This window comes from Ornithorhynchus anatinus, chromosome 13, assembly GCF_004115215.2.
Source record: "Ornithorhynchus anatinus isolate Pmale09 chromosome 13, mOrnAna1.pri.v4, whole genome shotgun sequence".
Lineage (NCBI taxonomy): Eukaryota > Metazoa > Chordata > Mammalia > Monotremata > Ornithorhynchidae > Ornithorhynchus > Ornithorhynchus anatinus.
In genome coordinates this window covers 12,100,666-12,124,846 of record NC_041740.1, presented here as the reverse complement: position 1 = coordinate 12,124,846, position 24,181 = coordinate 12,100,666, and the positions used below count along the sequence as shown (strand labels likewise).

The window sequence follows — 24,181 nt, the reverse complement described above, 5'->3', positions numbered from 1 at the left end:
TAGATCATTTTCTAAAACATCATTCTGTCAACATCTCCTTGCTCCTCAACACCTTTCAATGCCTGCCCATTCCTCTCTCCATCAAGCAGAAATTACAGATCACCGACCTAAGGAACTCAGTTCTCACTTTCGTACTTATCCACTCTCTTTCCCCCCTACTCCCACTGCACCCCAACTCACATGCTCTGTTCTTTTTTTTTATGGTATTGGTTAAGCGCTTACTATGTGTCTGACACTGTTCTAAGAGTTGAAGTAGGTACAGATTAATTAGGTTGGACACACTCTTCCATGTGGGATTCGCAGTGTAGCTAACTGACTGCCTGGGCTTCATTTTTCTCTCTCCCTGAGCCAACCTCTAGGTCATGCCTTCCTCTTTCACATCTGGTGAACCATAGCTGCCCCCATCTTCAAAGTCCTTTAGAAATCACATCTCCTCCAGGAGGCTTTCCCTGGTTAATTTCTCACCCCTCTCATCTTATTCACCCAAGTGTCATCAGGTAGCAAGAGGCGATAGAGTACAAAGTTACTTATGGGAAGTGTGAGTGCTTAGGGGAGGCTGAAGTCTTGAAGTGGCAGTTGGTGGGGAAGTAGGATGGACAGGTGAGAGATAAATCAGGTAAAGCCTCCTGGAGGAGATTTGGTTTCTAAAGGGCCTTGAAGATGAGGAGGGCGGTGATCTAATCCTCTACTACTGGGATGACATGATTTAATGCCTGCCCCCTCCTGTGGCAGAATGGACTAAACATTTCAGATCTGTGTTTTTGAACTTCCTTACAACTGAACTGGAGTAAGCTGGCAAAAGTAATAGGATTTTTGGTGAATATTACTTGTCTTGAACAGTAGTCCCTTAGACTGTGCGTCCCAGGTGGGTTCATCTGTAAATGGGGATTAAATACCTGTTGTACCTCCCACTGGACTCTAAGCCCCATGTGGGACAGGGATTGTATATGCCCCACTGCTTAGTTTAGTGCCAGGCACAGAGTAAGCATATAACAGATGCCATAATAATTATTATTCTTACAATATCCATAGACAACCTTTTTGTTATTCCTTCTGCCCCAAAAGGGGAAACTGCCCCAAAAGGGGAAAGGCGCCTATACCATGAGCATGGTCAAAATAGAAATGTAACTGGGAAGCGATGGTCTCTGATCAAATTTCTGTGCAGAAACAGCCCTGTTGAGTGCATGACAAGAGCACTAGGGCCTTCCTGTGGAGCAGTGTCAATACCAAGCCAAGAAAAAACATTTTTCTCATATAATAGCTGTGAGGATCCCTCCCACATCCGAAATGCGTCTTCAAAACTGTCTCTCCAACTCGTTAACTGTTAGAAAGATCTTACTATATTGAAAGTGCATCTTACCATGATGAAGCCAAATTTGCCTTCAGTTTGTGGTTGTTGAAGTCAATTATGAGCACCTACCCACTAACTGAAGCTAATTATTTTGCAACTATAAGATGCAGTGTTGCAAGCAGAGTAGTGTATTATGGCACCTCTTAGCACCTATCCGGAATTGGTTCCTGATGCTCTTTTTTCTGAGTCATGATCATTTGATTTCCTTTAAACTCTGCTAATAGATGTACCCCGTTAAATCCCACCTTATTCCTATCCATTTATCGTCTCTATTTCATCTGCCTGGAAGCTGAAAACCAGATGATTTTTCTAGTTTGTGAGCCTGATAAAGCTGGATTTTGGGATTTTTTTTAATAATGGGATTTTTTTAAAATAGAATTTAAGCACTATGTGCCAAGCACTGTTCTAAGCGCTGGGGTAGAGACAAGCTAAGCAGGTTGGACACAGTCCATGTCCCACATTGAGCTCCCAGTCTTAATCCCCATTTAATAGATGAGGTATCTGAGGCACAGAGAAGTTGACAGTCAGTCATGTTTGTTGAGTGCTTACCGAGTGCTTACCGTGTGCAGAACACTGTACTAAGCGCTTGGGAGAGTTCAGTATAATCAATGTATCAGACACTTTCCCTGCCCACAGCGAGCTTACAGTCTGACTTGCACAAGGTCACACAGCAGACTAGTGTGGGAGCCAGGATTAGATTCCAGGCATTTCTGACTCCCAAGCCCGTATCTTACTGCATTTGATGCTCAACTTGTTAAAAAAAAGATTCAATCTCTTCTTTCTTTCTCTGTCTCATGCTGTCCATGGCACCTCTATTTTTTGTGCTCCTTATAGCCATCGAGTATCAAGTTTGCCATTTTACTGTACTCTTAACTTCTAATAACTGGACCCAGGATTATTGTCCTCTCTCTGTCTTCACTGCCTTTCCTTATACTGGATCCAGTATCATATTCCTTTTGTGGTTGTCATTGCATGATGCTACCCTTTTATCAGATTGCCTTCTTGCTTTCCTTTGCCATTGTGTTTCTCATTCCATGCCATAATTTTTCATTTATATTCCAAACTCCTAACTTCATCATCTTCTTTTTCATATTGGCCACATCTTACTCCTGCTCCGTTTTATTCCTTTGTTAAGTAGTTCTGTGCATGGTTCAGTGTTGGCAGTAAACTAATGACTTTGTGCAGTGGTGGTGGGGGGGTGCCATTATGGGAAGGGAGAAGGAGAGACAGTGAGGTGCATGGTGAAAACCTAACTCAGTCATGGGGAGCCAGGTCTCTCTTTCTCTCCCTCCCTCTCTCTCTTCCTCCCTCCCTTTGTCCCTCTCTCTCTCCCCCCTACCCCCCCCCCCAACACAATCTCTCCTCCATCATTTCTCCCTCTCTCCCATCGAGTGTCTGTCCTCTCAACTCCGCCAATCCAACTTTCTTTCAGGTTAGAAACACCTATGCTGAGACTACAGGCATTTCTGATAAGCAACATCCTTGCATTCTTAAAATAATCTATGATTGAGTGATTTCATAGTGTAGGCGTTCTAATACAGAGAACCATGACTAGAGAGTCCAAGCAAAAGTGAGAAGGCAAGCTAATAAATAGGGCAAAATGTCAGTTATCTTGTATCACCTAATTGACCCCTAAGCTTCCCTCATTTGGATAATTGAAAATTTAATCTGAGCACCTCTATCATTTTCTCAGTGGGACTGTTCTTATCAACAGAGTTGGCAGGGGCATGCCAAGTTGAAAGCTGTTGCTTACCCACGATTCCTTGAACTGAAAACTAATAAGTGGCACAAAGTGCCTTCTTAGACTAGCTACTTTTTCATGACAACATATTTATTAGGTTTAGGTAAGCATTGAAATGTCCAATTGTGATTGGAATTTGCCATTATATTGTCATTTATTTTATGAGAAACAGCATCACCTAGTGAATAGAGCATGGGTTTGGGAATAAAGGGATCTGGGTTATCATCCTGACTTCTTCTCTTGCTTGCTGTATGAACTTGAGCAAGTCACTTAACTGCTCTGTGCATTTGTTTCCTCATTTGACAATAAGGGTCAGATACTTGTTCTCCCTTCCTCCTTTGACTGTGAAGCGCATGTGGGACTGGGACTGTGTTCAATTTGTTCATATCTACCCCAGTGGTTAGCACAGAATGAATGCTTAACAAATACCATACCAAAAAATATATTTTACTTGGGCTTAATCTACTTCTTTCTTGATTTTTCACAATAAAATGTGGTCTCAGAAAGCAGAAACAAACTATACAAACCTGCATTTGAATTCTCCAACTGCTGTTTACTTTATGCCATGCATGACCTGAATGCTCTTTGTATATAATGGGTGATGGAGATTTCTGCTTTTTTGGGTAGTGCTTCAATAACAGTGCCCTCTAGTAATATGCTGAGAAATAGGCTTAGAATTCCAGGGGGCCAGCTGGTCCTTTCTGGTGAATTTTGGGAGTGTGCTTTTACATTGATTTAAATAGAAGTTCTATCAGAAGCAGCATGACCTAGTGGAAAGAGCATGGATCTGGGATTTAGAAGGCCTGGGTATTAATCCTGGATCCACCACATGTCTGCCATGTGACCTTAGGCAAGTCACTTAATTTCCTCAGTGCCTCAGTTCTCTCATCTTTAAAATGGGGGTTTGAGTCCTGTTCTCCCTCTTACTTAGACTGTGAGGCCCATGTGGGATCCGATTATCTTGTATTGACTATTTCCTTGGCTCATAATAAGCGCTTAACAAATACCACTGTTATTTACATCCAACCCAAATGGATCTGTGCTGAACTAGGTATTTGATTCTTAGTGATCTTGATGACATCTCCCTAAACTCAAAACAGTGAGAGACTTGGTCCATTAAATTTCTCCTAAACTGGAATGAGTTTTTGTAACAGTAAGTGTTTAAGGCCTTGATTCTTTATCCTTTCTCAGTTCTTATTAAAAAAGTGCTCTCTCTTCTGAAACCATACCAAAGATCCTAATACCAAAATAACTGATATATAGTACCTGAATTTATAAACCGTCTGAATGTTGTTTCAGATTTTTCTGCTTCCTGTTTGTCCCAGAAAACAGTGCATGTAACAGATATTTTCACCAGGCTCTTAATAATGCCTGACGGGGGCTGTTCAACAGGTGAAATTAGTGCTAAGTGCATTTTACACATATGTGGGGATGCTCCTGAAATCCCAGACAAATCTCTGAAAGAATGAGAGATTGAATGGAAGTTGTTTTTAGTTGGTTTTTTAATGCAGTTTTTGGAGCCCAGATCGATAGATTTTAAAAAGTTTGTTTAATCCTTTTTTCTTTTAGAACCTTTTTTTAACTAATGCAAGTTTGTTTTGGGTGATGTTCAGTTTTATGTAACAGACATTGTTTTTATTCCCCGTTATTTCCTAGCATCCGCCGGGACAAATAAGAAGGAAGTACAGTTCCTGCTCCACTATTTTCCTAGATGATAGCACAGTCAGTCAACCGAACCTCAAGTATACAATTAAATGGTGGGTGGCGCTCAACTTTTTAATCTAACTGGGTGTTTTGGTGCTTTTGATTGATGGCTAAGCAAAGCACGGTGAAAGTAATTGTTGGGGTCTTCAGTAGATCAGTCAGACATATTTGCAATCAGTCGTATTTACTGAGCACTTACTGAGTGGAGAGCACTGTACTAAGTGCTTGGATGCCCAATATAGCCTTCCATTGTTAAAAGGCAAAACAGAATTTTTTTTTCGCAAGACATACTAAACCAAGAGTTGTAGTATTGTATATAGTCAGTACCCATTCGGTCCATTGCTCTCTAATAGATGCATGGGAACTACAGTGCTCCAAAGTAAGCACTCAGTAAATAGTATTGAGTGAATGAGTGAACTTGTGAAAATAGAAATGACTTCAGGAAGTAGAGTTGTATTTCTCAGCTATGATTAAATACTATTAGTACGTATTAGTTTACAGTCCACTAAAATCTGGAGTTACTGCTTTTCCAGATTTCTGGACTTCATTGATAGAATTCAGAACACCGTGTTTGCTCATGTCCTCTGATAAAAAGCTTATATAGTTTGGGGATTTTTTCCTGAAATGTGATATGTAGCTTATAAAATGATTAAAATTTCATAGCATTTCAGGAGCAGAATGGGAAAAATTAGAGAGATTATCAAAATTGATTAATTGATTTAATAATAAAAAAATTTGTAAAGGACAGGGGGTTATGTTTTCCTAATCATATTAATACAAGTGCTTAATTCACTGAAAGGCTCCAGTGAAAGAGAGCCTTTTGGGTTTTTGTTTAATCATGATTTATCCAGTTCATTTCTAGCTAAGTAGAAAGTGTAATTCACATGATTTTTTCCCTTTTATTGAAATTTAAGTATTCATCTTGATGCTAAAGCATCATATAAGATCAAAGATTATATTAGGAAACACTAACTTTATGTTTTGTTTTACAGTGTAGCTCTTGCAATATATTACCACATCAAAAACAGGTATGTGGATAATGAATTTTTCTGATAGTCTTGGAAATAATATGTGTCTCTTTCTTTCTTCTTCATTTCACATTTTTGCAGGAAATTTGATCTAATCTGTTTCCTTTAGATTGGCAAGGGACAAATTAGGTGTGGAAGGTGGATGAAGATGATCAAATATAGAAAAAGTCCTTGGCACCATTCATATGCTTCCTCCCTTTTCTGGAGCCTTCTTTTCAGAGGCCCTCTAAGATGCACATATGCATGCACACACACACACAATCTTTATTGAGGTTTCACTGCTCATTCTTTAAATTTAAAATCAGATCCTTGAAATAATTTTAAATATTGTGCAAGGAAATCTAGAAAATTTTCTGGGAAATTACTTAACTTTTCTGAATCAACTAATTAGTCATATTTATTGACCACTTACTATGTACAGAGCACTACACTAAGCATTTGGGAGATACAGTACAACAGAATTAGCAGAAACGTTCATGACCCATAACCATCAGGAAACTATAGCTGGGAGTATATTTCACATAATTAAGTGGCTTTGCAAAAGTCACATTCTGAGGACAGACTGGAAATTTTAGAATTTAGAATTTAAGAGTGTATAAGGGAGAGAGCTTCACATGGTTCCTCCAGACAGGATGTTCTGTTGCCACAGACAGAGAATCCTGGATTGGGTGAACCACTGGTCTTAGCCAGTTTGGACATTATGTATGTTCTTAGAGGACACCACACATTTTCATCAAGACCCACAATTAAACACCTGTTAAAAATCATGCTCTTCTACATAGTATTTTAATTTAACCTGAGCCATTATGCCCTTAAAAAACACCACCACATTTACTGGTGCTGGATACAAATCAAAGTACACATATTACGCTTTGAAAACGATTGAAAAAAATGTTAGGGTTCTGCTCTGGCCCCAACATGTTTTACCTAGAGTGTAACGCCCTTGCTCTGCCCCATGATTTAGTGGTGAAAACCTGGGACAAGGTTCAGAGAAGAGAGGATAGAAAGTTCAACCTCAAAATGAGCTGTTGTTAATGCTTCGTGATTAATCTGCACACTGGAAATGGTAGGTCTCCTGGGGAAGAGGAGGCATGTCTGTCTGACCCAGTTTTAGTCTGATGAAGTGCATTGCCTGAAAACTTGGAGCTGTAGACAGACCCACTGGCTTTGATAAAGATCATACCATTTGAAGTGGAGTACAAACCCATGGAAGGAGGTGAAAGCGTGAGTTCTAAAGTTTGCCAGCTTCTCATAGGATTCCGCTGCCAGATATTTTATGTTTTCCAGCTCTTAATCCCCATCCAGAGAAGCAATGTGACCTAATGGAAAGAGCACGGGCCAGAGGATCTAGGTTCTAATCCTACCTCTGCCACTTGATTGCTGTGTGACCTTAGGCAAGTCACTTAGCTTTTCTGTGCCTCAGTTTCCTCATATGTCAAAGGGGGGTTCAGGCCTACTCTCCCTCTCTTCTCGACTGAGAGCCTCATCTGGGCCAGGGAGTGGATCCAATTTGATTAATTCGTATCTGCCACAGTGCTAAGTACAGTGTTTTGCTCATAGTAAGTGCTTAACATGCCATAATAATAATCATCATCATCATTATCCAGATTTCTCAGTTAGACCTCCTTCCTCTGTTTGTCAGGGTTATTGTTGATGAAAGTTTTCCCCTTAGAGTTTCTGAGTTGTTTATCAGAGGCTTTCCACACTGCCAAAGGACATTTTCCAAGTCTAGTTGGAAACACTGGGCCCGTGAAAATTGGGCATAGCTACAGTTCAAGGAAATGGCCAGGTTTAATCGGAGTCCATCACCCTGGGACACTTCCTAGAAACCGGCTCTGAGGTTTTTTTTATCATGCCAGGGGAACTGCAGATTCCCTCAAGGACCTTTGAATGATGAGGTCATCTCAGAAATGAGCCACATGGTAACAGTTTCCTCCCTCTTCTCTCAGACCATCTCATGAGCACACCTAATCCGCCGCCTTGATCTTTCCAAATCAACACATCCTAATGATAAAAGAATCTTGCTTAGATATGTTTGTGGGGTAGAGGCTCATATTTTAAAAGGGAATGGTGCAGCCCTAATTAATACCAGATGGCCTCTTTCCTTTTATTTTTCTTTACTGTTCTAAATGAATAATGCCCTCATAGAGCAGAAATTGCCCTGTTTTTCTTTGGAGTCGATGTTCACGGGACTGAATGTTGTAAACACGCCCTCTGCTGTGAGAAAAGCAGAAGCTGTTTTGGAAGAACAGAAAGTAGAAATCTAATGGGTGCTACCTTCATTTAAAAAACTCTGAAAAGTTTCCAGTTTGAAAGAAAAGCTCCACATTATTTTAGAGCAGAGTTAACAGGCTGTTATTTCTTGGTATTTTAGTAACACATTGTGCATTGCATATCATTTTTCATTTTGAAGAGCTGAGATTAAAACGCTGATTTAGGTTGCAAATTATATGAGGAGCATCTCAGACGATTTCCTAATTCATTTTAGAAAGTTCATGACTCAACACAGGTGCTCAGTAAACGCTGTTGATTGACTAACTGTTGGATGTTTGTTCATGTCCTAATTTGACTCATTCACTAAGCCCAGGTTCTGCTGAAGTGATTTAAACAGCAGTTGACATCTGTGCGCAGCCATGCCCGGAGAACAAAAGTACTATGGGGAAAATCTACTGAGTTCTAATTGATACTTGGACAGTGAAAATGTATAAAATATGAAACATTGCTCTGGTCTTCTCAAAAATAGTGTTAAATTGCAATGTATAAGAGAAGAGGTGACTAATAATGTTGTATGGTAGTTTTGCTGCTCTTGAAAATTCAAAGAACTTTTCATGCTTGTGTGAATGACAGGCATTTTTTCCGAATGTAAATTTCAATTTTTTTTTTCCTCTCCCAGGGACACAGATGGAAGGATGCTCTTAGATATTTTTGATGAAAACCTTCATCCCCTTTCGGTAAACTCCTCCCCCTCTTCTTATATTTTGTGAGCCTCAGCCCCAGTTATTTTTCTGCCACTGCTTTGGGAAGCTCAGTGATCTGTTTGAAAATATTCCCTCCCTAGAAATCCGAAGTGCCACCCGACTATGACAGACACGACCCAGAGCAGAAACAGATTTACCGGTTTGTTCGAACATTGTTCAGCGCTGCTCAGCTGACTGCCGAATGTGCCATTGTCACCTTGGTAAGTGTCTGCCAAATGACAGTGCGACCCCCTGCCCCCCACAGTTCAGTCTCACTCGTCAGGGTCCTCCTGGGGGTGCTTTCACCTCTAATCCCAGCTTGGCTCTTTGCCTACTGGGTGGCCTTGGACAAGTCACCTGTTCTCCCTCCCCCATAGACACCCCTTTGCTTAGCCCAGTGTTTGCACACAGTAAGCACTTAACTCGTACAATTATTATTATGGAAGGAGAGAGTCAGACTCAACCCACCCTGCCATCTGCGGTTAATGTAATGTACAACCCAAAAGCCAACTCATTTTCACGTAGACCAGAGACTAGCATGATGTAATGGAAAAAGCATAGGCCTGGGAGTTGAGAGATTTGGATTCTAATCCTGGCTCTGCCACTTACCATATGGGTGACCTTGGGCAAGCCACTTAGCTTCTCCTGAGTTTCCTCATCTGCAGAATGGGGATTCAACACCTGTTACCCCTCCAGCTTAGACTGTGAATCTCATATGGGATAGATTTTTTTCTTACCTGATTATCTTGTATCTATCTGATGCTCAGTACAGCTCTTGGCATTTAGTAAGCATTTAACAAATACCATTTTTATTTTCATTATTATCATTATAATCCAACCACTCTAAGTATTGGCAAAAGGGAGAAAATTTCATCCACACTTTTCTGACTTCAGTCTTTAAAAAAAAATACTTAAAATGCATCACATGGCTTTTACCAACAAGCCTGACTAAGCACTGTTCCTTAAAAAGGGATTATTAAATTGGTGATCCCACTATTTCCATACCCTCCAGAGAGGGATAGCAGTCTGCTGTTAGCTCTGTGGGCTCTCACCCCAACTGTGGCAGATTAAAGCTCTATGGCAGTTTGGGTGGGGTTAAACTAAGGGGAAAGGCCAGTCTGACTCCCAAACCCCTCCTGCCTGGAGTAACGCCCCCTCCCCGCAGCCTGGTGGCCCCTTGCCAGCTGTACGACGGCCGGGACCCTCTCCTGCAGTGTTGGCCCTGTGGTACCCTGGACAGGTATGGGTCTGGGTCTGAAGTTATTGGAGCCAGGAATCCCAGCTGGGTGGCTCAGCCTTCTGCTGTTCAAGCTCCAGTTAGCAATCAATCAATCAGTGGTATTTATTGAGGGCTTACTATGTGCAGAGCACTGTACTAAGCACTTGGAAGAGTACAATCCAACAGAATTAGCGACATATTCCCCACCCATAATGAGTTTACAATCTAGAGGAATAATCTGAGGCTCCCGGCTATGGGAATGGCAGGAGTGAGTTCCAGGAGAGGAACGTTCGGTGGAGAAAAATCAGCAGTCGAACAAAATGGGGCCACCGCCTTGCTCAGGCTCGGAGCAATTTTTGGTTCACAAATTCTACACAGACAGGACAGGCAGACAGGAAGTTCTTTACCTGTAACTAGCGATACAAGAAATCTTGCCACCGTTTAGAAAATTTCATGAAAATTAAAATGAAATGATAGGATTATTTTTTTTTTTTTAGAAAGACTTGATTTAGCCACACCATGCCCAGTTGGGTCTAATTAGAGACTGGAGATTTTGACCCAGCAGGGCACAGACTGAGACACCTCCAAGGTTTGTCAGGCTACTGCATCAAGGACTGTTCCCATGGTAGCAGCTGTGTGTCCTCCCCTTCCCCCTACCCTTCCCCCCCCCCCCCCCCCCCCCCCCCCCCCGACCAGGCATCAGACCAGAAGGGTCCCACGGCAGGAACAGAGAGCAGTACACTTCCATCAAGTCACAGGCCAGGCCTGGATTTCGATGACTGCTTTTAATTCTGGGGCATGATCCCGAGAGAGGGAAGAATAATTACGCTAGTGTCTCCTCAAGGCTCCCTGTGTCCTTCTCCTCCCCCTGGGCATTCTTCTGGCAGCCCTTCCAGACAAAGCAAGCAGCAGCCTCTGGATCAGATTGCAGATGGTCCAGCCAATCTGTGGGAACCGCAGGCAGCGAGATCCCAGACGGAGCGGGCAGCTGCTCCCCGCTGACATCTGGGAGCTCCAAGTCAAACTCTTACCCCAGTCGACTAGAACAGTTTCAAGTGTTTGAATAGTGCCCAAGTGCTCCTTACCCTTACCTCCAAAGCGTGGTGCGACTCAGGAAAATACAGCTTCTTGCTCTGACTTTGGAAGTAACAGGAAATCGGCCGCCCAAGGGGCAAGTGTTTTCTAAATTTCCTCACACTGCAGCACTATACCATCAACTAATATGTATATTATGTGTAATCTGTGTATTAATAGTAAAGTCAAGGTCTTAGTTTTCTGAGGCTACTAATTGTGGAATTTAAGCACTTACCATCTGCTAAACAGAATATAATCAGGTCAGATTTAGTCACTCTACCTCATGGGGCAGGTATTTAATACCCGTTGCACAAGTTGTGTTCTGCTCAGAGTAAGCGCTCAGTAAATACCATTGATCGGTTGATTGATAAATGAGGAGATTGAAGCCCAGAGAAGTAGTGACTTGGCTGAGGTCACACAGCAGGCAGTGGCATGACCCAGGGTTAGAACTCAGGTCTTCTGACTCAAAATCCTATGCTTTTTCCACTAGGCCACACTTCTTCTCCACTTCCCACTAGGGGAAGAAGACAAGCAGTAGTACTCTGTGGACATAGTGGAGGCGATCAATCCATCCTATTTATTTGAGTGCTTAGTGTGTGCAGATCACTGTATTAAACACTTGCCCTGCCCAGACCGAGCTCACAGTCTAGAGGTGGGGATGCATTTCCTTCTCCCTCCCATGCAGGGGTGGAACGATGCACAAAAACAGCAACATGCAACATGGGTGTTCTGGCAGCAGTTCTGCTGCCTAGGGGCCCACTCTTGCCCAGGACCTTTTCAGAAGGGCTGAAAGCTCCGCTGTAGGTCTCCGCTGAAATAAATGTGTCTGTATGCCTACTCTAAGTGGAGAGTAAACGAGGAGGCACAAGATGCTCTCAAGGGCGTATTGTGCTGTAGGGTAGAAGCCTTGAGAAGAAGAGTTCCTGTTTTTCTCTCTTTCTTAGACTTTGTGCCCCATATAGGTCAGTGACAGTCTGAGCTGGTTGTGTTACATCATCCCAGCACTTGCCAAAGTGCTCGACGCGTAGTATATGCTTAATAAATACTATTACAATTATTACTATGATTAGTAGTAATAGTAATAACTAATGGTATTTATTAAATGTGTACTAAATGTATCGGGCCCAACTCTTAATATTGATGATAACTCTTAATGAGTAGCTCTGATGAGCCCTTTGCTTATTATTATCCACAATGATGATGAGTTGGGCCCATTGCATTTAAGCTAGTGGTTGTTGAAGTATTTGGTATGCATTGTGAGCTCACTGGGTGACATGCACTCTACTGAGTATTTGGAAAAGCCTACCAGGTGCACCAGACATGTTTCCTGTCCACAGGGAGCATAAACTTTAATGGGGAAGACAGACATAAGGCACATCATTTCTATCAATAGGGGCCCTAATAGCCATTGTGCTTGGCTGTCTAGCTATCACTGATCTCTCGTCTCCTCAGGCCCGGATATAATTTTTCAGGAAATTTGACTAAATACCCTGAAATGCTTCACCTTCTCAGCTTTTAAGATGTTGGGAGGGCTGTGGCCGCAGCCGTGACTGCTGGCTTGTGGGCCACGAGGAGCCTGAAACTCAGCCCTTCTAAGCACTGTTCCGAGTTGCTCTTTATCCTTGGTTTTTCCCTTTTATATTTCCTGCTCTTTATGATATTTAAGTGCTTACTGAATCTGTTAAAAACTTACTATGTGCCAGGCACTGTAGTGAGCTCTGGGATAGAAACAGGCTGTTCAAGTTGGTTCCAGTCAGTGTCCCACATGGGCTCACGGTCTTAATCCCCATTATACAGATGAGGTAATTGAGGCACAGAGAAGTTAAGTGACTTGCCCAAGGTTACATAACAGACAAGAGGAGGAGCTGGGATTAGAACCCAGGTCCTTCTGATGACTCACGTGTCTGTCGTTAACCCCTTCCCCCGTTCATTCTTAAATCGTGATCCTCTTGGGGGCCAAAAAGGTGTCTGATTTTCACCTGCATATTTTTTTTCCCCAGCGGCTTAGTAAAGTGCTTTGTTCACCATAGGTGCTTAACAAATGCCATATTGACTCGATGTAATTGCCGCGCCTTGACTTTTGGGGTGAAAATGTCAGATTTTCTTTTTGTACCACATAATTCTGTGCAATGATAGCCACATGCTAGAGTAAGAAGAGCAGAAGGGTGAAAACTTGGACAATACTGCAGGGATGGGAGAGTTAATGGATGAAGTGCCTATCGTGCAGCACTTGGTAGAGCACAGTAGAAGGGGACCAGCTCTCCCTTCTCCCTTCCTTTCTGTTCATTGCATTGCTCCCCTTTTGCTCAACTTGATTCCTCACATAATAGTCCTAACCCAATTTTTAAAGTAGAAAAATCATGTCAAAAAACGAGGCAGTAATTGAGTAAATATGGTACTACTACTGCTGCCGCTGCTGGAATTGCAACTTGAGTCACTCTGATGATAATTCGCAAAGTCGTCTCCCCTACTAAATCCCAGGAAAGGAATTCCAGACCCCAGACTTTCCCAACAGCTGCAGGGCGCTCTACTGGTTGAAATTCCAATCTGGCAGCGCTAGCTGGCGCTGACATGCTCACCCTGTTTGGTTTCCTTGACCGACGCAGGCTCCCGTTTCAGTCTGGCAGTGACACTGGAATGTAGATCTACTGAAAAATCTCTCCCAGCTCCCCCATTTCAGAGCTCTTGCCTCTTTCGGTGAACGAATCTGAAGGGCTTATAGTGCCTTCGGTTTCATTATCCTTTGGGGTCAGAAGCAAAATAAAACTGACATTTATATGAAAAAAATGATCTTCAGTCAATCTGTAGTGTTTATAAAGTGCCTACTGTGTGCAGAAGACTGTATTAAGCTCTTGGGAGAGTGTCGCACACCATAATTAGCATCGTTACATTACTGTCATTAAATCACTACACATCTAGCCAGGGTGCTGGAGGAAGGCAAAAAAAACCACCCCAAAATCCTACAGATTATTCTGATGTAGTTTCAGCTTTCACCCTATGATTTTGATTTGTTTGGAGCAGATTTTAAATGGCCTTTTAACAATTAGGCAAAGCCTTTCTAGATTTCCTTTTTCTTAAAAAAAAAAAGCAACATCAAATAGTTATGTCATTATATTTTTATTATTAACCTCTTCATGCCAATTTCATCCTGGCCCCTAAGTGAATATTCAGGCATGCTGAAAAACCCTAATTAGAAAACATATTTGAAAAGAATATCTTTGTGAGCTCATTGTGGGAAAGTATCTACTAATTTTGTTGTATAATACCCTCCCAAACTCTTAGTACAGTGCTCTGAACTCAGTAAGTGCTCAATAAATACCATTGATGATGAATACATTGGAGCAGAAAATAGATTTTAGTGGAAACCATTTCAGAGAGCGCAAAGACGCAGAAAATCCATATCCTAACTTGCGTGTGACAGCATATGCATTTTGCTGGCATTCAGTGAAACATGATAGAACCCTTGACCCTCACCACCTATTCCAGAGTCATGGAAATCCCTTCCCAGGTCTATGTCAACTTGGCACCAATCAGTGGTTTTTACTGAGTGCTAATTATATGCCAAGCACTGTACTTAGGCTCTTGGAAGAGAACAGTACAGCAGAGTTAGTAGATGTGTTTCCTGCCCATGTCGAACTTAAGAGTCTAGTGCTCCAAGCTGCAGGACTGAGGCAGAAGGTGTGGTAAAGGGAAGCTGCCCACTTAAAATACCAGGTATAAGGATGTACAATCCCAGATCCCATTCCTCTGGAACAGAGGATAGGCAGAGCATAAAACCAGGCATAGTCACCCTATTTTCGATTTGGCTAAAGTTTGATATGTACCACAGTGTGTTTCTCTCTGAAGTTTACGGTGTAGAAATCTGTACGTTGTAAGTATGCAAATAAGAGCCCTTGGCCTATTCCCACAGATGTCTTACCTACTTAAGATTAGGAAAGGAATTTCCTAATCTCAGAATCTCAGGCTTTACTTCAGTATGAAGTGCAGCAGCAAAGAAGCCATTACCATGATGCGGTTAAGGAATTGCTTGGCCTTACAATCCTCTTTAGGTAGCTGTGGTCATGGGCACAGGCAATATTTGTACATGGTGTAAGAGCTATTTTTACACCTATTTGGGTATGGATCATGTCTTACCATGGCTGCCACATGTGGTGAACAATGAGTAGTAGATCTGCATCTTCCTAGAATGCACATTTCAAGAAGGTGGAGACCGCGTCATCTTAACCACTTCATTAATGCCAGGTAGAGTTGCATGTGTCCCGGACACTAATTAAGTAACATTTGAAGATAGAAAGAATATCCAATTCCTCATCGATATTGATAAGTGCAGTACATGTTAGTGATATTGTTAAGGAAGGCAATAGGTTACCATGAGCTGAAAGATTTGGTAGATCATTATCAGAGCGGCCCTTTGAAGGCCTGTCTTAGTTTCCAGTCCTGGACCGAGTGCGTTCGTTACAAATGGGTGGTATCATTAAGCCGCGGAAAGAGCACTGCTCAGAGTATAGCGTGCCATTGATGCAGTGGGCTGTTAGAGTACCACAGTGACCAATACTGCATCTGCTCAGGTGTTTTCAGTTGGCTGGCATACGTCTAAGGCTTGTTGAGGCAGACGTCAGTTTACGAGACATGACCGTAAATTCAAATTTTTCATCAGACCTCTCAAGTCTTTTTCAAGTAAACGTGCTAAGGCTGTAAATTCAGTGTTTGAAGGTAATGAATCGGTTGTGATGATCGTTTTCCTGACTGCTTACCTAAAGAAATAAAGGAAAGCTTTGACTTTATCGTGTTTCCCCAGGTATATCTTGAAAGGCTTTTAACTTATGCAGAGATAGATATCTGTCCAGCAAACTGGAAACGAATTGTACTTGGTGCGATTCTGTTGGCATCGAAAGTTTGGGACGACCAGGCGGTATGGAATGTGGATTACTGCCAGATCCTGAAAGATATCACAGTAGAAGACATGTAAGTCCAACCTTTCTATCTCAATATGTCAGAGTCAACTTGTGTGGATAGGGACAGCATCACCTCTTCGTGTGGTCCAGGCCATCTGCTACACCGTTAATGCAGTGGGGGTTTTAATAGAGTAATAATGGCAGTATTTGTTAAGTGCTTACTATGTGCCAAGCACTGCATTAAGCACTGGGGTAGATAAAAGGTTATCAGATGGGACGTCCCTCGCTCTCAGTCTCAGGGTGAGGGAAAGCAGGTATTTAATACCCATTTTACAGATGAGGAAACTGAGGCACAGAGGAGTTAAATGACTTACCTAAAATCATACAGCAGGCAAGTGGCAGAGCTGGGATTGGAACCCAGATCTCTTGACTTCCAGACCTGTGCTGGTTCCCCTGAATCATACTGCTTTTTCCTCTTGGCTGGTTATCCTACACCACAGTACATCATCAGGGGTTCATGACCAATCACACTCTGCTGCTTCTGCTCCCCACCACAGAGAAAGACCTGAGAATTTGAAGAGAGTCCCCACTGAGAAGACGGTCACAGGACTTGATTTCTCTCAGCTGGTTTCTCACCAGGTCTTCTTTGTCTCCCCTCCCAAACTCCCCAGGGCCAACTCTCTCTAGCTGCTTCATTGCCAGAACAACTCCCCTCCCTCCTCACAATCAGGGGCCCTTGAAACCACTGCAGAACCAATGGACTTAATAAATTCCGTCCCAATGGTGATACATTTGTGAAGTGATTCACCTCATTTCTCATTAAAGGGAATTACGAATGGTATCCAAACAGGCCCTGGGAACTCTGGTACGGAGAGGCATTTTTTGGTAGGATGAAAATTCCCAGCTTTATTGAAACCATGTACTGTCGATCCTTAGAATGTCAAGGTTTTTGTGGCTAGAAAGAATTTACTGCAATTTCCCAAAGGTTCTAGTGTCTGCACTGGGAGACTCAGTCTCGGTGTGTTTTATCTGCTAACCACCATTAGGTTATTCACAACAGTGTTTAAATTCAAGCTACTGCTGCATCTGTTCTCCACCGACTAGCGTACCTATTTAATGAATATTGAAAAATTCAAATCCAGTTCATTCAAATTCCATTTTTCTGGTCCCTTGACTTTTAAATGGACAAGAATTTCCTGCAGTAATAATTTTCATCTATTTAATGCCTGTCTCCAAAAGAACATTAAGCATCAGGAATAGAACTTTGGTCCCCTAGATCCACCTTGCACTTCCTTCACTAGACCCCACACTGTTTTAGGAAGAAAACCAAAGTTAAAACCCATTTCTAGGAAAGTTTGTTTTTAATCTTAAATTGCATTTGTGTTTCTCAAGGTAAAAGAATTCTTCAAATAAAATTTTCTTATTTTTCATAGCTTTAAGGAAGACATGATTTGATATCACTTGCGGTCTCCATTTACGAGTGACACTCACTTCTTTCTTTCATACTTTTGTATGTTAATTGTGTTTGTATCATTTAGCTCAAACTCACCCTGCCCGAAAATTTGGGTAGATTTAAAATTGCTTTCATGTGCTTTAGTGGATAGAGCACAGGCCGGTGAGCCAGAGGAAATGGTGAGACCTAATGGAAAGAGCACAGAACTGGGAATCAGATCTGGGTTTTGCTCCCAACTCTGCGACTTTCCTACTGTATGACCTTGGGCAAGTCATTTCACTTTTCTGTGCCTCACTTTCCTCCTCAAAATGGGGATTTAATACCTGCTGCCCCCTACCGCCTTCAATTGTGAGCCCCATTTGGGACAGGGACTGTATCTGATCTGATTCAATCAATTAGCAGTGGTATTTATTGAGCACCTACTATATGTAGAGCGATATACTAATCGCTTGGGATAAACTACAGTACAAAAGAATTAGCAGATTTGATTCCCTGCCTACAAGGAGCTTATATAGGCTACAGGGGATAGTACCATAACACCTCAGAGCTTAGCAGATTGTTGGGAATGTGGTAAACGCTTAACCAATATCAGAGTTACTAAGGAGAGTTGTAAAAAACAATAACAATCTTTTGGCTGTTTGAATTGTGTTTTTATTCCCTTGGGAGTTTTTGCATGAAGCAGAGTCTCAGGGCCTGTTGCCCCGGTGCTAGGGTTGCTAACTACTGAGAACGATACCAGATAACCAGGTCCCACCTGTGGATCCCAGTCTAAGTCGGAGGGAGAACAGGTTTTGAAGACCTATTTTGTAGATGAGAGAAGATGAGTGACATGCCCAAGGTCACAATACAGCCAAGTGGCAGAGCTGAGGATCAGAACCCTCCATCTGCCTGGCAGCCATCTGTATTTACAAACACTGAGGCATTTTTAATGGGCTCTATGGACATGACCCTCTAGACCGTAAGCTTACTGTGGGCAGGGAATGTGACTGTTGTTATATCGTCCTCTCCCAAATGTTTAGTACAGTGCTCTGCACACAGTAAATGCTCAGTTGATTGATCGACAGTTTTAGGTTACTTAAGCAGATGGTTAACAACCCTTGCTTTGGGCCCTATCCTAGGGTGCTAAATTCTGCCTTTTACACTATTCACTCCCTGCCTGCGTGGTGCTAGCTGGAAGCAGAGGGAGCATGTAGCTTTGGCAGTGATTCCTCCCATTCACCCCTGAAGAACAGCCCCACGTTGTCTAAATGCTCAAGACCCCATTCAGTGAGTCAGTTGTATTTATCGAGCACTTCCTGCTTGCAGAACACCATACTAAGCGCTTGGGAGAGCACAACACAAAAGTATAACAGAAACATTGCCTGCCCAGAACGAGCTTACAGTCGAGAGGTGGAGACAGACGTTAATATAAATACATAAATTATAGCTATGTACATAAGTACTGTGGAAAAATACAAAAAGCTTTCCAAATTTGTGTGACAACCATTCACTGAGCCACGAGGCTAAGGGTTCTTTGAGGATTCACTCTGGGGGCTGTGTGAACTCTGGGGCCCTATTCCAGGCCAACCCCAAAAGTGAAATTCAGTGTAAGCTCAGTCAGAGTTTCTCAGGCGAAACTATGAGTCAGCCTGCCTCCTCCTCCCCCTCCCAGGCTACATGGAGACCCCCAAGCTACCATGGAGCCGGGGGCTCCAGCTTTGATAATGGGTTCACGGTTAAAAAAGCAAAAACAACCCAGCATGGCCTAGTGGATGGAGCATGGACCTGTGAGTCAGACGGACCTGGGTTCTAATTCCGATTCTGCCACTGACTGCTGTGTGACCTTGGGTAGGTTACTTAACTTTTCTGTGCCTCAGTGACCTTATCTGTTACATGGGGATTAATACTGTGAGCCTCATGTGGGACAGGGATTGTGTCCAACCTAATTAGCTTCTATGTAACCCAGGCCTTAGTACAGTGCCTGGCACATAGTGATTAACAAATACCATGAAAATAAAATAGGAGGACCTGCAGAGTCCGGCAGTTTTCTGAGTGGCCTTCTGAGATTTGGTCAGTGGAGGTGAAGTCCAACGTGGGCCCGACAGCAGAGGGTGCTAAGCTGCAGTTAGTTGGGCTCAGCCAGGAGTGGTGGGAGGGGAATAGAGCAATAGAGTTGGGGGAAGGAGAGGAGAGAGACAGAGGTATGAGGGAAAGGGGAGGAGAGAGGAAGAAACAGCAAGAGAAGGTCATGGGAAATACTTTTGACAGATTCCTCCCACCAGATCAAGCCAACTGTAGACATTTGCTTTTGCATTTAAATCCCTTTGCTGCAATATTTCATTACAGGACTAGGAAAATATTATCACTTGGTGTATTGAAGCCAATGCATTGCAAAGATTAATGGGTGCTAATGCTGATTGTCCTTCTGAAGGGGCCGGTTCAAGGCTCCAGAGAATCCTAGTATTTAAGGAATATGGAGCAGTGAAATGTAGAAAATACGACTCATAAATTTTATGTAGCGATTCTAAAAAAGAAAAATTGCTCCAGTTTAGAAGGTAGTGGTTATGTGTTTGCTCAAAAATTCTCTCCTTCTTATAAGGTGCTAATGAAGCTGAGAAGGGATTTTATGACTTGACCTCAAGTTTCTTGTATTTTTTTCAAAATACAAAAAATTAATACACAATCATTTTTTTAATTCACTCTGAGGCACTGAAATTGCTGAGATTGTTAGCCTGAGAGTTGTTTATTATATTTATTAGAATTTCATCCGAGGCATCTTAGCTTTTCTGAAGTCAGTCCAGAAAATGACCATTTAAATTCCCACGTAAGAAAAAATTCTGTCCATTAGGTAAACAGACCAAAAAGAAAGTTTTGCAGTGTGATCTGAAAGTTCTTAAGCAGAGTAAAAGGAAGGTCAAGGATAAAAAGAATTAAAGACATATGGGAGAATCCATAGTATTGATTTGTGGGCCATTTTGCAGAGACAAAACACAATGGAATTAAGGTTAGCTTTATTGCATTCGCTCAAGGTCATAGTACAGTGCTCTTCCCCCATATATTAGACAGACTGAAGTGAAAAGAGATCCTTTTGTAGGACTGAACCAGGAATATCCTTCATACTTCCAAAAGGTTTTATTAAAAATAGGAAACAAAGCTTTTATTAAATCAATCTTTTGTTTTCTTAAAAATGTTTGACCAAAGCTATGTTTAAAGACCAAGACAAACTTGGCTTAAATGTGAGGTGTTTAGGATGAATGTTTTATCGGCATAGGACCTAGCTGCAGATTATTATTATGATTATGGTATTTGTTAAGCGCTTACTATGTGTAAAGTGCTGTTGTAAGCACTGGGGTAGATTCAAATGACTCAGGTTGGACCTAGTCCCTGTCCCACATGGGAATCAAAAGTATTTAATCCCCATTTTACAGTTGAGGAAACTGAGGGACAGAGACAGTAAGTGACTTGCCCACAGGCACACAGCAAGCAATTGGCAGAGCCGGGATCAGAACCGATGACCTTCTGACTCCCAGGCACGTGCTCTATCCACTACCCCATACACAGCAGTGTATTGAAGAGCTGGGAAGAAATACAGAGTGGGAATTAGACCCACTCCCTGGCCCTCAAATAGCTCACTACCCAAGAAAGAAGAAGCAAAATTCCTGATGATGTCTGGGCTCTTCTGGTGTGAAGGGGAAAGCCCGCTACTTGCCGAGAGGTGTTGCTATAGAGTTTTTCAAAGTGCGTCAGGTAATTCCCACCTCTATGCTTTCGCAGCTTTCCTAGTACAGTGCTCTGCAAACAGTGACCCCTTAGTAAATACTGTTCCTCCTCCTACTAGATAGGCCAGAGTTGGGGACATACACCCTCAAGCATTCCACGCCTCAGGGCTGGGGTTTAGTTGTCCATGGAGTTCAGATGCATAGTCACAACTCTCTGTAAAGCATGACTCCCTGGGCCCTTAAGAAGAGCTCATTCCCAGAGGTTTGGCATTCTTCACACCCAGGTGCCAGAAGAAGATTATCCATCAGTGCTGTAAGCCGTCAAAGGAGCAGTGGGTATTTACTTTTATTCCATTCTGTGCAGTTTTTCCAGTTTGAAGCATTTCATATTTAAAGCTCAGTGAAGAAACAGCATGAAGAGAACAAAGGCTACATGATGGGTAATTTGCAAATAGGCACCAGCTGACACCTCCTGATTATTGCCCAAGTGCCACCAGGTATCCAAGCATATCTGGCCTGTCGGTGGAGCGTGTATCTGGCCTGTCGGTGGAGCGTGTATCTGGCCTTTTCATGAAGAGTGCGGGGACTGCCTGCTGTTTCAGTTATTGAGTCAATGGAAAATGAATCACCCTGAAGCAGTTTTCCATGGCCACCCCAATTAATCAAGCTTCATCCTTCAGGACGCTGATCAAATGGATTCCATTTTCATAGCCTTGACAGTGGTTAAGCTGGAGCTCTGGGGTGCATCCAGAGTAATTTGTTAAGCCATTTTTATTCTTCAGCAGAAGGACTTGCTGCACGTCACAGGTTTACCGTGGCAGCTAGTGAGATGTCTTTGTCTTTCCTTCTGCAGGAACGAACTGGAGCGGCAGTTTCTCGAATTGCTGCAGTTCAACATCAATGTTCCTTCCAGTGTTTATGCCAAGTATTATTTCGATCTGCGTTCCCTGGCAGAAGCTAATAACTTGAGTTTTCCCTTGGAGCCCCTCAGCAGGGAAAGGGCCCATAAGCTCGAGGTAAGGTGCTGTTTACAATGTGTTCATTTCGGGAGGCTATTTCAGGTGCCACTGAAATAAATGTTTACGAGGAAATAATAATAATAGTACTTGTTAGTCACTTATTGTGTGCCAAGCACTGTTCTAAGTGCAAGGGTAGATCCAGGTTTATCAGTTTGGACACAGTCCCTGTCCCAGATGGGGCTCACAGTCTTTATCCCCATTTTACAGTTGAGGTAACTGAGGCACAGAGAAGTAAAGTGAGTTGCCCAAGGTCACATAGCAAACAAGTAGTGGAGCTGGGATTAGAACCCAGGTCCTTCTGACTCCCAGGCCCGCTTGAGCACTTCCCCTATGTATAAAGTGCTTGGGAGGATATGATAGAGTTGAGAGACAAGGTCCCCGCCCACAAGGACTCAGTGCCCAAGACCATAAATTGGACCTGGGAGTTTCTCAAGTAGTATTTGACAGGGAGCAAGATATGTGGTGGCCCCATTGATGGGGTACTCTGACTGTTGAAGAGAGGCTGAAACGTATGATGCTCCAATTCCATAAGCATTTGAATTCAGCCTTGAAATCAGTAAAGCCTTCAGTCTGTCTCAGTTTCAGACAAATCCACTCACCCACGGGAGTGTCACCACACTGCTTGGAAACGGCGCCCTTGGTGCGTCAGCAGTCAGAGAAGGTCAGCCTCAGTGATTGATGTAGGTCAGCTTTTCATTGGCGTGTCAGTAAGCACACAGAGCGCACTCAGCACGCCCACAGGAAGCCGTGGGATGGGGAGAAGGGAGAAAAGTCTCAGGTCTCAGCAACCTAAGATCCAAGACATCTCAGTATATCCCAGACCAATCAGGAAGAGGGCAAGAAGAGAAAGAAAAAAGTAAATGTTGTTAAAATTTTTTTTATGTAATGATGAGACCATGGTAAATGTGGTTTGTAGTTGCTGAGGGTGTGGCCTTGAGGTCTTTAAGAACAATTTGTGCCAAAGTGTCAGTCATATTTTGGAAGTTGTTCTGCATCTGGACAGTGGGGAAGCCTCATTTTCCCTCCTTAAGGACAGCTTCCCTCTAGCCACCACATATTCCCTATAGTCTTCCATATTCTGTTACTTCAGCACTTACTCCTGTCCCTTGTCCTCCTTTCCTTCTTCTGTTTTTTGTGGCTGTATCCCTCACTAGTTTGGAAGTGCTTTGAGGGCAGGGATTGTGTCTACTAACTCTGTGTACTCTCCCAAACGCTTAGTACAGTTCTCTGCACAGAGAAGATGCTCAGTAAGTACTATTGATTATTGACTGTAGGAGGGATGAGCTGACCATAATATATGGGTTTAACTCCTCCTACTCCCTTCCCAAATCTCCTTTTTCCTTCCTGCTGGATAGTTTAATCTCCCAGTTGGCATGGAGAGAGGGTTGCTAACCTTATAGTTGTGAATATGAATAGAGAAGCAATGTGGCCTTATGGAAAGAGCAGGGGCTTGGGAGCCAGAAGACCTGGGTTCAGATCCCAGCTCAGCCACTTGTTTGCTGTGTGACCTTCAGCAACTCACTTCTGTGCCTCAGTAACCTCATCTGTAAAATGGGGATTAAGACTCTGAGCCCTAGGTGGGACAGGGACTGTGTCCAACCCGATTATCTTGCGCCTACCTCAGCGCAAGATAGAGTGCCTGGCACATAGTAAGCACTTAACAAATACCACAGAAAAAGAATATTCATTTCCTAGAATCACTTGGTGAAAGAGACCATAAAATGCTCTTCATTCATTCAGTAGTATTTATTGAGCACTTAATGTGGGTAGAGCACTGTACTAAGCGCTTGGGAAGTACAATTCATCAACAAATAGAGACAGTCCCTGCCCACAGTGGGTTCTGTATTCCTTCTCCCACCATTAGTATGAACTCCTCTGAAGTCATCCTAGAAGGCTAATAGTAGTAATATTGGTGGTATTTGTTAAGCACCACTATATGTCAAGCACTGAACTAACTGCTGGGGAGGAGTCAAGATACTCAGGTCCTACATGGGGCGCACAGTTTAAGTAGGAGGGAGAACAGATGATGAATCTCCATTTTG

General features: G+C 42.8%; 1 protein-coding gene across 1 annotated transcript in view; it reads left to right on the top strand.

Moving 5' to 3' along the window:
• The window catches only part of CCNY (cyclin Y), a 129,779-nt gene that overhangs the window by 101,763 nt on the left and 3,835 nt on the right, over positions 1-24,181 (top strand). Inside the window, exons 4-9 of the mRNA XM_029077800.2 lie at positions 4,749-4,849; positions 5,789-5,824; positions 8,718-8,775; positions 8,883-9,002; positions 15,873-16,039; positions 21,974-22,136. Coding sequence (XP_028933633.1) covers positions 4,749-4,849; positions 5,789-5,824; positions 8,718-8,775; positions 8,883-9,002; positions 15,873-16,039; positions 21,974-22,136 — 645 coding nt within the window. The remainder of the gene's footprint in view (positions 1-4,748; positions 4,850-5,788; positions 5,825-8,717; positions 8,776-8,882; positions 9,003-15,872; positions 16,040-21,973; positions 22,137-24,181) is intronic.